Raw genomic sequence first — 13,148 nt, forward strand, 5'->3', positions numbered from 1 at the left:
TCCTCGTTAATTTATGATGGTGTTTATGAGCTTATGGCATGATACCTATGTAGCTTCATTTGATTAACCAAATGTATCATTATAATAAAATATATACATTTTAACCAGAGGTGTTTTAAAAATAGGAAAGTTCTGGTATAGGAGTTTTTATACATTTATATCAAATAAAGTCTTAGTATATGTATAAAAAAATGTAAATTGATTAAAGACACTGTGTCGAATGTCATTTTAGAGCCTAACACCTAGTTTATCAATCAGGTGGATGTATTTGGGATAAATCCCATTATTTTGGGGTTTGTCAGCCAAGGTTTAAAATAGCTATACCTCTCATGGGTTACTACCACTTCACAAGCATAGTGGCTTACACATGTTTCATAGTTCTTGAGTTAGTAAGTATAATTCCAAGTTATATTTCATACACCATATTGAAAAACAGAAAACAAAACAAAACAAAAATGACAAGACCAGGAGTAATATTCAGTTATGGTATATCTTTTCTTAAGCCACTGGCATTTATTTTAAGAAAAAAAATATATGAAATATTATTGTTAAATTGTGAGTAATAATATAAAATATTTTTCAAAAGACTCTCTTTCCTTTTAGTGTTCAAAACTTGTATAATATTTACAAGAATCAATTGAAATTTATGATCCTTACGTCTGCTTTAGAATATATTTCATTAGAAGAACCATTTAACACATCAATATACCTAATATGATTTTACTTTTGAAGGCTGCTTATTTTAGATTTTTATTTTAAATCAGTTTTAAAAAGAATATACTAATAATTTATAAATCTCCTAAACAAACTCTAGTTCTTTCTATTAACACAATATGAATTCATTTTTGTATTCAAACTACATCTACACATCTTACTATATTCATAAATAAAGCAAAACATTGTATCTCCTCTCTGCTATTTACCACGTTGCATTAAGAATTCATTTCATCTCACATCGCAAACAGAAAATCAAACATGAAAACACCAAGCATCTTACGTGGAGTCTAATAGGCCCTCAGTGAATATTATTTCTCATATTGAATCTTCTTCCCTAACAGACTGAGAACTCCTTGAGGAACATGTTAATATCTGATATGGTGATCCACAAGTATGTGTTAAATGAAGGAGAGAATGATTGAATTGTTTGGCATTTTGGCAAATAATACGTTTTCTTATTCTATAGAAATTGACATAGAGTTGCAATATGCAAATCAATACAAGTATCACTGTCTAAGCTAAATTCATTTTGTGTTTTGTTTTAATTGCTTCTTGCAGTTTAGTTTAAAGAAACAATGATAAAATTTAGAGGATTATGTGAAATTATCTTGAAGATAGAGACTCTGGTCCCTGTTCAAACTTGATATAATTACATTTTTCAATTATCTACTGGAAAATTACCCGTGTTAACCTTAATTTTCCTTTTTAAAGTCATTTCCAGAAAATATATTTTAAGTAAACCCCTTTGATCATTTCATCAAAACCCATAAAATGACATAAACAATTTATTACATGCCCAGTACTATCCATGCCATTAATACATTGCATTAATAAAGCTACTTTATTTGTTTGAAAAAAAATAGTTTTTAACCCCCATGGTCTATCAAAAATAACATCTAAGAATATTCATTTTCATGTCCTACAAAGGCAGCATAAGTTCAAGTATACAGCTTTCATAGCATATACTCTGTCATTAATGATCAATGCAGTTATTAATTCTATTTCTATGTTATACATAAATAGATGATTTTCTTCTGGTCCTTAGGCCTGCATCCTGATTAAATATTTTATTTTTTGTTTCAAAAATCCACAGCCATATATATATATATATATATATATATATATATATATATTTTTTTTTTTTTTTTTAGCTGAGCCATCCTGCCCCCTGTTGGCAGCTCAGTGGCAACACACAACACAGCTTGGGCCGGGAATCAAACCGGTGACCCTGTTGCTCAGAGCTCACACTCTTGAGTGAGCTCTTAACCAACTGAGCCACTCGGCCAGTTGTCCCACAGCCACATTTTGACATAAAATAACCATCAGTCTATAAGAAGATGCAAAATTTACTTCATTGTGTGGAGAAATATCTTTATGTTGCCACTTAACAGTGCCACTTTATTTATTTATTTATTTATTTATTTATTTATTCATTTATTAAAATTTGTTTAAAAATATTATATTTTATTAACAAATGGCCATTTTAAAATCAGGGACACAGAGCAGGGCCTGTTAAAGTCAGTTGGAGCTATGCCAATAAAATGCTGGGTAAGTATTTAATAAGGAAAATTAAATGTGCATACTGGTTATTTAAAAGCTTCAAATAGTAAAAAAAAAATCCAAAGGATGTGGCAATTCCAATAAAGTAAATGGATTGGGAAAGAGGTACTTTTGGGGATGTGATGCTGGCAGACAGGTGCTGTATGTGATTACCATGTGTACAGGTCTCAGCTGCCAGTATGTAACTTGTGATGCTGTGTGTGAACATAAGGAAATATTTAGGTAAAATTATATAAATCAAATAGTTTCTTTAATATATATATATGTATATATATATGATATGATATGAGAAATATGACTTCACTGAAGATATGGCAGAGCCTACAGAATTTTTAACTGTAAGTCGCACTAGAATCACATGGCACATAAAATTAGAGGTTCCCTAAATGCCACCTCCACATACTTAGATGTCAGGGATGGGTGCATGTGAAAACTGCACAGCTATTTGAACTCCTATTAGACTGGTCCATATGGAACAAGAGGAGGAGAAATCAGCCTGATGAGAATTAGGGAAACAAATAAAATCCAAAATACATGATGGATTAACAGTTTAAAGTGGGCATTCATGAGTAACAGCACAGAAATGGTGGCATGAGAAGTGCTTCTTGAAATCTCCCCTGGAGGTTACAACAAACTGAACAGCTATAACTCAACAAAGTACTCTCTGCTCATCAAGCAAGAATGGCTAAGAGGCCCACACATCGAGTTACCTGAAGGCGGGCAAATTGGGCTAGCTGGGGAGGAGAAAAGGGGGAACTGTGGAGATGTAGTCTACAGGCCACGGGCCCCAGGATGCAGATCGGAGTCACAAAAGCTGCGGGCGAAGGAAGAAGCCAGGCTGAGGGCTCTCTCGCTGTGCCCCACAGTCCAGCCTGAGAGAGCAGCATGTAAAACTTTAGGTGAGAACTGGGGTTGAAGTCCTCACGGCTAGGCCAAAAACATAAAACAAAGACATGGAGCTTGGCCGCCTCCCCCTCACCCTCCCAGAGCTCGCCCCACCACCACCCAGTCAGTGTTAGAAGCAGCTGCCAACGAAGCAGGAGCAGTGTCAGATTAAAGAAGAGAATAGCTATAGCCCTTGAGAACGGGAAAGACCAGTTCTGCAGCCACTGATCCACACTCCAGCTATAAGGGAAGAGCAGTGGGGGTTGACAGTGCTGGGCTGGTCAGAGCCACACATGCACTAGCCCACCTCTCACAGCCCACCCAGCGCCCCACCTTTCTAGGCAGATACCTAGACAGGGCATCTAGAGCCACGGACGAACACACAGGCTCAGCATCAGGTTGCAGGGGCAGCTTTGGGTTTTCAGAAGCTCAGAACTCTATCGCCTTCCACATCCCCCTACAGAAGAAGCGCTCTAAGATCCATGTGACCTGCTCACAGAGAAGCCCACTTTCTGGGGTCTGGCCATCGTGTTTTATGCACATTTATGCAGTCTGGAGCAGAAACTGCACTAACTTTGTAGAAACCACCTACCATACCCCATAGCCCCATACACCTAGAGCCGTATTGCCAGGGGCGCTCTGGGCTCCTGGTGGCTGGGCCCCACACCTCCACAAGGCACAGAGGAGCTGTTACAGTAATGGACAACCCACAGTGGCCTGAGGAGATAGCTGCAGGGCATTACGCCAAGACCTGCACTGCATCAAATGGCTGGATTTAATGTTTTTTCTTCTTCTTCTTCTTTTTTTCCTTTTCTCTTTTTTTTTTCTTTCCCTTTCTCCTCTTTTCTTTTTCTACTTTTTTCTGTTTTCTTTTTCTTCTTTTGTCTTTTTCCTTGTATTTTTTTGTGTTTTGACTGTTTGTTGTTTTTATGTGTGTCTGTATTTGTTTTCTTTGTTGTTGGTGGTGGTTTGTTTTGTTCTGTGGGGTGGTCTCGGGCACCAGGCCAGGAGCCGGGGCTACAGTGAATTTGTAGAAACCACTGAGCACACCCTTCAGCCTCCTATAACCCCAACCTGCCCACCTCCAGCTACACTGTCAGGGGGACTCTGGGAGCCTGGGCAAAGAGCCCCACTCCCACCAACCACAGAGGAGGTTTTGTTACATCAGAAGAAAATCTGTAATGGCCTAAGGGGATTTTGGTGGTGAACAGTGACTTTAAAACTGCACCGCAAACACTCAGGAGTAGCTCTCGGGAATTTGTAAAAGTGAGGTAGAAGCTGGCCGCAGTGTCCTCAAGGTGGTGTACAAGGTGGTCACAGACCAGGTATAGGTGTATGATCTGAATCTGCATTAACATTTAAAAAAAACCACAAGTCATGTTTTGTGACTCACTTGAACACCCCACCCAGCTAGTGCTACATCGCCGAGGACATTCTCAATACCGGGTCAACCAGCCAGACACACGTGCTTAAGAAACTTCTTTCAAAAGCTGGGCCTTATGGGCCACTGACAGGTGGCAATAGGCCTGGGTGACCCTGGCCCTTTGCTTAGCTGCCTCAGGCCCAATATTGATGGCAGTCGGCCTCAGTTCACAGTGAGGCCACCCCCACATGCCTACAGGTCCAGCAAGGTCAGCAGCCAACCACATACTGCTATCAGGCACCAACCAGAGAGCCATGGGCCAGTAATAGGCAGGGCTGGAATTGACCTGCATGGGAGCCCCGCTCAAGAAAGACCAGAAACAACACACTCAGAGGCCACCTTCAGATTACACCAGAGCACTACTGGTTTGACCTACAAGTGGCACACCCAAGAGAAGTTCTCAACAGGCACAACAGACCACAGGGGTGAAGCCTCCTCTGAGGGGTAAGCCCTCACACAGTAGCTCTATGGGCATTGCCAGTCCTCATAGTTAGTCAGCCTGGGAGTGGATCCCACCCATGACAGGCAAAAGCAATCAAAGCTCAACTACCACAGAACATTCACAACACAAGGGACACCTCTGGAGCACACACACAGGAGGTTAGGGAGACTGAGCAATTCGACTACAAAGGACACATACTACAGAAGGTTACCCAGCAAAGACTGAGAGATATAGGTGATCTACCTAATACATAGAAGCAAACAGAGTGACAAAAAACAAACAAACAAGCAAAAACAATAACAAACTAACAAAAAACTCCAGAAATGGAATTAAATGAAATGGAGGCAGTCAACCTACCAGATACAGAGTTTAAAATACTGGTTATAAGAATGATAAAGGAACTTAGTGAGAATTTCAACAAAGAGATAGCAAGCATAAAGAAGGATATAGAAACCATGGAAAATAACCAGTCAGAAATAAAGAATACAATAACTGAAGTGAAGAATACACTAGAAGGAATCACCAGCAGATGAGATCGAATCAGCAGAGGATCAAATCAGTGACTTAAAAGATAAGGTAGTAGAATTCACCCAATCAGAACAACAAAAGAAAAAAGAATAAAAAAAAACAATGAAAACAATTTAAGAGACCTGTGGGACAACATTTGCATCAAGCACAACAACATTTGCATCATAGGAATACAAGAAGGAGAAGAGATGAAGCAAGGGATAGAGAATATATTTGAAGAAATAATGAACAAAAACTTCCTTAACCTGGTGAAACAAATCGACATACAAGTCCAGGAAACATAGGGAGTTCCAAACAAGATGAGCCCAAACAGGCCCCCACCAAGACACATCATAGTTAAAATGGCAATGGTTAAAGACAGAGAGAATCCTAAAAGCAGCAAGAAAAAGACAACTAGTTACTTACAAGGACACTCCCGTATGACTATCAGCTGACTTTTCTACAGAAACTCTGCAGGCCAGAAGGGAGTGGCAGGAGGTTTTCAAAGTGATGGAAAACAGAGGCCTACAACCAAGATTCCTCTACCTAGCAAGACTATCATTTAAAATTGAAGGAGAGATAAAAAGCTTCCCAGAAAATAATAAGCTAAAGGAATTCATTACCACCAATATTGCAGTAAATGTTAAAAGCACTTCTTAAAGCAGAAATATGGTGAAAACAAACTAACAAAGACCAGAAATATGCATAATAAAATGGCAATAACCATGTACCTATTAATAATCACTTTAAATGTAAATGGATTGAATGCTCCAATCAAAAGACATAAGGTAGCTGAGTAGATAAGAAAATAAGATCCAGGCATATGCTGTTTACAAGACCCCACCTCAGATCAAAAGACACACGGAGACTGAAAGTAAAGAGATGCAATAAGATATTTCATGCAAATGGAAACAAAATAAAGCTTCGGTAGCAAAAGTTATATTGGATGAAATAGACTTTAAAATTAAGACTATAATAAAAGATATGGAAGGGCACTATATAATAATAAAGTGATCAATCCAACAAGAACACATAATCCTAGTAAACTATGTATCCAACACAGGAGCACTTAAATAAATAAAACAGATATTGACTGACATAAAGACAGAGTTCTGCAGTAATGCTATCATAGGGGGGACTTCAACACCCCACTGACACCAATGGACAGATCCTCCAGAAAGAAAATCAATACCAAAACAGTAGCCTTAAATGAAACATTAGACCATTTGGATTTAATAGATATTTTTAAGGCATTTCACCACAAAACAGCAGAATATACATTCTTCTGAAGTGCACATGGAACATTTTCCAAGATAAGACCACACACTAGGCCACAAAACAAATCTCAATAAATTTAAGAAGACTGAAATCATATCAAGCGTCTTCTCTGAACATAATGCTATGAAACTAGAAATCAATTATCAGAAGAAACCCAGAGAGCACACAAATTCATGGAGGCTGAATAACATGCTACTAAATAGTGAGTGAGTCAAAACTGAGATCAAGGAAGAAATCAAATGATACCTGGAGACAAACGAAAATGAAAACACAATGACCCCAAATCTATGGGATGTAGCAGAGGCAGTTCTAAGAGGGAAACTCACAGCAATGCAGGCCTAGCTAAAGAAACAAGAAAAATCTCAAATCAATAGTTAATTTTTACGCCTAAGGGAAATGGAAAAAGAACAGCAAAATAAGCCCAAAGGGAGTACAGGGAAGGAAATAAAGACAGAGCAGAAATAAACAAAATAGAGACCAAAAAAAAAAAATACAAAAGATCAATGAACCAAGAGCTGGTTTTTGAAAAGATAAACAAAATGGACAAACCTTTAGCGAATCTCATCAAGAAAAAGAGAGAGATAACCCAAATTAATAAAATCAGAAATGAGAGGGCTGGCCGAGTAGCACATTGATTAAGAACTGGCTTGGGACACCAGAGGGCCCTGGTTCTGATCCCACATATGAGGGCCAGTGACGGTGCCCTCTACAGCTAAGATGCTGAACAACAGCTCAACCTGGAGCTGGGCTGCTGTGAGTCGCCGGTGACGGTGTAGGCTGCAGCCCCTGCTGCAGTGGGTTGCCATGGGCTACCGTGTGTAGCCAGCAGCCAGCGTGAGCGGCCAGCAGCCGCAGTGAGCAGCCGTCCAGAAGCCGGCAACTGATCTGCCTCGCCAGGGAAGAGAGCAATGATGGTGCCAACTTGGGCCAGTGAAGCAACGTCCTACACAACTAGACTGAAGAACAAAAGGACAGCAACATGTCTGTTTCCCTTCCCCCAATTCCCCAGCACTGTTCTCATCCCCCCAATTCCCCAATAAAAATATTAAAAAATAAATAAATAAAAATGAGAGATGTGACAACAGACACCACAGAAATTAAAAATAAAAAAGAATTAAGAAAATACTACAAGCAATTATACACCAACAAATTAGACAATCTGGAAGAAATGGATAAATTTCTAGAAGCATACTATCTCCCAAGGCTGAATCAAGAAGAAACAGAAAATCTGAACAGACCAATTTCTAACAACAAAATTTAATCAGTAATCAACAAGCTCCCAACAAACAAAAGCCCTGAACAGGTGGCTTCACAGTCGAATTTTACCAAACATTCAAAAAAGAATCATCACCCATTCTCCTTAAACTATTCCAAAAAATCCAGGAGGAGGGAAGGCTCCCAAGCTCATTTTATGAGGCCATATTACCCTGATACCAAAACCAGACAAAGACATTGCAAAAAAAGAAAACTATAGACCAATATCCCTACTGAACATAGATGCAAAAATGCTCGGCAAAATATTAGCAAACCAAATTCAGCTATACATTAAAAAGATCAAGTGGGATTCATTCCTGGTATGTAAGTTTGGTTCAATATCCGCAAATCGATTAATGTGATACACCATATTCACAGAATAAAAAATAAAAATCATATGGTCATATCAATAGATGCAGAAAAAGCATTTGACAAAACCCAGCAGCCATTTATGATAAAATCTCTTAGCAAAGTGGGAATAGAGGGATCATATCTCAACATAATAAAGGTCATATTTGATAAACCCACAGCTAATATCATACTCAATGGGGAAAAGCTAAAAGCTTTCCCCTTAAGATCAGGAACAAGACAAGGATGCCCAGTTTCACCACTTTTATTCAACATAGTACTGGAAGTTCTGGCCACAGCAATCAGACAAGAAAAATAAATAAAAGCCATCCAAGTCAGAAAGGAGGGAATAAAATTGTCATTATATGCAGATGACATGATACTATACATAAAGAACCCCAAAGATTCCACCAAAAACCCATTAGAACTGATAAATGAATTTAGTAAAGTAGCAGGTACAAAATTCATATTCAGAACACAGGTGCATTTGTATACGCCAATAACAAACTATCAAGAGAAGAAATAAAGAAAACAATCCCATTTACAATTTCTTCAAAACCAATAAAATACTTAGGGACAAATTTAACCAAGGAAGCAAAAGAAAATTATAAGACATTGAAGAGAGAAATTAAAGGAGATACAAATAAATGGAAACATATACCATGCTCATGGATAGGAAGAAGTAATATAGTTAAAACATCCACACTACCTAAGGCAGTATATAGATTCAATATAATACCTATCAAATTAACAATGACATTTTTTTACAGAACTAGAACAAGTAATCCTACAATTTATACGGAACCGGGCCGGCCGAGTGGCGCGATGGTTAAGAACTGGCTTGGGATGCCAGAGGACCCCGGTTTGGATCCACATATGAGGGCCAGTGACACTGCCCTCTACAGCTAAGATGCTGAACAACAGCTCAACCTGGAGCTGGGCTGCCCTGAGTCGCCGGCGACGGCTTAGGCTGCAGTCCCTGTGGCAGTGGGTTGCCATGGGCTACCGTGTGTAGCCAGCAGCCAGCATGAGCGGCCAGCAGCCGCAGTGAGCGGCCACCCAGAAGCCGGCGACTGATCTGCCTCGCCCGGGAAGAGCGCAATGATGGTGCCAACTTGGGCCAGTGAAGCAACGTCCTCCACAACTAGATTGAAGAACAAAATGACAGCAACTTGTCTGTTCCCCTTCCCCCAATTCCCCAATAAAATCTTTTTAAAAAAAAATTATACGGAACCATAAAAGACCCCAAATTGACACCAATCTTGAGAAATAAGAACAAAGTGGGAGGTATCATGTTACCTGACTTCAAATCATACTACAAGGCTATAGCAATCGAAACAGCATGTCATTGGCATAAAAACAGACATATAGAACAATGGAACAGAATAGAGAGCCCAGAAATAAATCCATGTCTATATGGCCATTTAATCTATGACAATAAAAACAAGAATTTACATTCGAGTAAAGACCATCTATTTAATAAATGATGGTGGGAAAACTGGATAGATGCATGCAAAAAAATGAAACTAGACTAGCTTCTTACATCATATACAAAAATAAATTCAAAATGGGTTAAAGATTTAAATGTAAGACAGGGAACCATAAAACTCATAGAAGAAAATATAGGAAGTAAATTTGCAGACATTACCCCTAGTAATATTTTTATTGACATATCTGTTCGGGCAAGGGAAGAAAAAGAAAAAACAAGCACGTGGGATTACATCAAACTAAAAGTTTTTTCAAAGTAAAGAAACCGTCAATAAAACAAAAAGGCATGCTGCTGAATGGGAGAAGATATTTGCTAGTGATACATCTGACATGGGGTTAATAGTCAAAATTTATAAAAAACTCAGACAACTGAACACTAAAAAAACATACAACCTAATTTAAAAATGGGCAGAGGACATGAAGAGACATTTCTCTGAAGGGGACATACAGATGGCCAACAGACATGAAAAAATGCTGAACATCACTAATCATTCTCTAACGATTATGCAAATAAAACCCACAATGAGATACCACCGCATTCCTTTCAGAATGGCTATCATCAATAAATCAACAAACAAGTGCTGGTGAGGCTGTGGAAAAAAGGGAACCCTGGTGCACTGTTGGTGGGAATGCAGATTGGTGAAGCCACTATAGAAAACAGTATGGAGGTACTTCAAAAAATTTAAAACGAAACTGCCTTATGACCCAGCAAGTCTACTTCTGGGTATCTATCCAAAGAAATCCAAAACACTAATTCAAAAAAATATATGCACCCCTATATTTATTGCAGCAATATTCACTATAGCCAAGATATGGAAACAACCAAAATGCCCATCAATAGATGACTGGATAAAGAAACTGTGGTACATTTATACAATGGAGTGTTACTTGGCCATAAAAAAGAATGGAATCTTACCAATTGTAATAATATGGACCTAGAGAATATTACGCTAAATGAAATAAGTCAGACGAAGAAAAACAGATACCATATGATCTCACTTATATGTAGGATCTAAAGAACAGAATAAACGAACAAACAAAACACATAGATTCAGAGGTTTAGGAAAAAAAACAACTGATGGTTGCTAGATGGGAAGGGCATAGGGATGGGGTGAAGGTGAAGAGATTAGAAAATACAAATTAGTAGTCACAATATAGTCAAGGGCATATGAAATAAAGTATGGGCAATATAATCAATAATGTCATAAAGATTATGTGGGGTGCCAGATGGGCACTGGACTTATCACGGAGATCACTTCATGGACTGCGTAGATGCCTGCCCACTGCACTATACACCTGAAGCTGAAGTTGAAGAATATTGAATGTCAACTATAATTAAATGTTGGAGTCACTGGCTGTGGAGTACAGCATAGGGAATATAGTCAATAGTATAATAACAGCTATATACAATGTAAAAGGGGTAATAGATTGGGGGGTTATCACTTTGTAAAGGGTATAAATGTCTAACTATTACATTTCTTTGTATACCTGAAACTAAAAAAAGAGAAAAAGATGCTACGCACATTTATATATTAAAAAAAAAGTAAAGTGAGCAGTCATTTTGATGTTGAATATTGTATATATTAATAGATATCTTTATTTCTTTAAAATGATACAACAAATAGTGAAAACTGAATTTTTCACATTTTATGTATTTATCACATCTCATGTTTTCAGTCTGCCATTAGAAAACAAAGCAAAATAAATAAATAAATAAATGAAATTGCTCTTATCTTTCTGGAACATTCTAAAAATTTTTGATAAAGTCAAAGCAACAACCAAAAACCCCTTTTCTCTCTTTGACGGCAGGCATATAGGGGAATTTCTAAAACCATAATATAACTGCATTGTAACACTGTTATAATTACATTATTTTTAACTCTTAAAACTCATCTCAACCTCACATATTATTACTTCAGAACCTGAAAGCACAAATCAAGTGATTTGGTTACATTTTAAATGTACAGCTGAAATAGTGAAATAGTGTTCTCTACTAGGGGTCAGAACAAATACCTTAAAAAGACAGGTGGCTGATACAAACCATGTTTCAGGTTTAAGGGCATGATTAGAACTGAAGCCAACTGTGAAGCTTGTGTATGCCTTGCCCCAAAACAGAGACAACTTTCATCACTTGTGCTCACCAAATATATGTACAACTTATTGAGAGACCTCCTTAACTTTCAGTGCATTAAAAGCTTTAGATAGAATTCCATGAGCTCTGCATTTACCTAAACTCTTTTAGTCTTAAATATGGCATAATTACCTGATGGGGCTAGACGTGGAATCTGGGTCCCTTGCCATGACAGTCCCGATGATTGTGCCCACTTCGATATCTTCATGGACCTCGAAAAGATAGGAGGATCTGCTAAAAACGGGAGGCTCGTCTACATCTTCAATGGAGATTTTCACAATTGTTGTATCTTTGAAGGGCCCTAGGTAATAAAAACGTGGATCCACATGTGTATTTTCTGCTTCAACCTTCAGAGTGTAAAGTCTTCGGCTCTCATAGTCAAGTGGCTGCATAAAGGAATAAATCATGAAATTGGAGTGAGGGAAATTGGATTATATGTTCCTTCCAAGTTACAGCATGATTTGTAAAGCCTGATTGGGTGCTTTAACTCAAGTTCATTAACTGTAAATAAATGAAAGTAATAAAAATAACAATACAATATTCACATATCAATAGGAATCAATTTTTTATTTTTATGTATTCAATATGTGAGACTTCAGAACATAGGAAAATGAGATTTGAAATCTTGAAAAAAAATGGAAAAGGTTAAAACCTAACGTAAGGTGGTAACTCATTATAACAAATGGGCTCAGATACTGTGTGTGTTTGCTGAGGTGTTGGCTACTGTTATTTTTTTCTAAGCAAAAAATTTACCTTTTTGTATGTTGTGATTTTCCACTTAGTTTATTGGGCTCATGGCACCACATAAACTTTATGAAATTTTGAAGACTAATATAAAACTTTCAACAATTATATGAAACTGAAGATAAAATCTTTGGTAAAGAAAAAAGAAAAATATGTGATAGCAAATTGGGAATTAGGTTATATTATGAAACAAAAAAGACCTTAAATATTGATATAAGTTTAACCATTACAAGTATAATATCAAGCCCCTCACCGCTCATCCTCTCTAAAAAGTATGTTTTGTCAACCAAAAAAAACCAAAAAAACAAAAACTACAAACAAAAACATTGCTGATTCAGATTACCCAATCTTCTTTTTTATTTGAGAAGCAG

General features: G+C 37.7%; 1 protein-coding gene across 1 annotated transcript in view; it reads right to left on the reverse strand.

Moving 5' to 3' along the window:
* CDH10 (cadherin 10) overlaps nt 1–13,148 on the reverse strand; it is a 64,564-nt gene that overhangs the window by 16,885 nt on the left and 34,531 nt on the right. Inside the window, exon 6 of the mRNA XM_019634220.1 lies at nt 12,166–12,419. Within this exon, the coding sequence (XP_019489765.1) occupies nt 12,166–12,419 (254 nt within the window). The remainder of the gene's footprint in view (nt 1–12,165; nt 12,420–13,148) is intronic.

This window comes from Hipposideros armiger, unplaced genomic scaffold, assembly GCF_001890085.2.
Source record: "Hipposideros armiger isolate ML-2016 unplaced genomic scaffold, ASM189008v1 scaffold_1548, whole genome shotgun sequence".
Taxonomy (NCBI): Eukaryota; Metazoa; Chordata; class Mammalia; order Chiroptera; family Hipposideridae; genus Hipposideros; species Hipposideros armiger.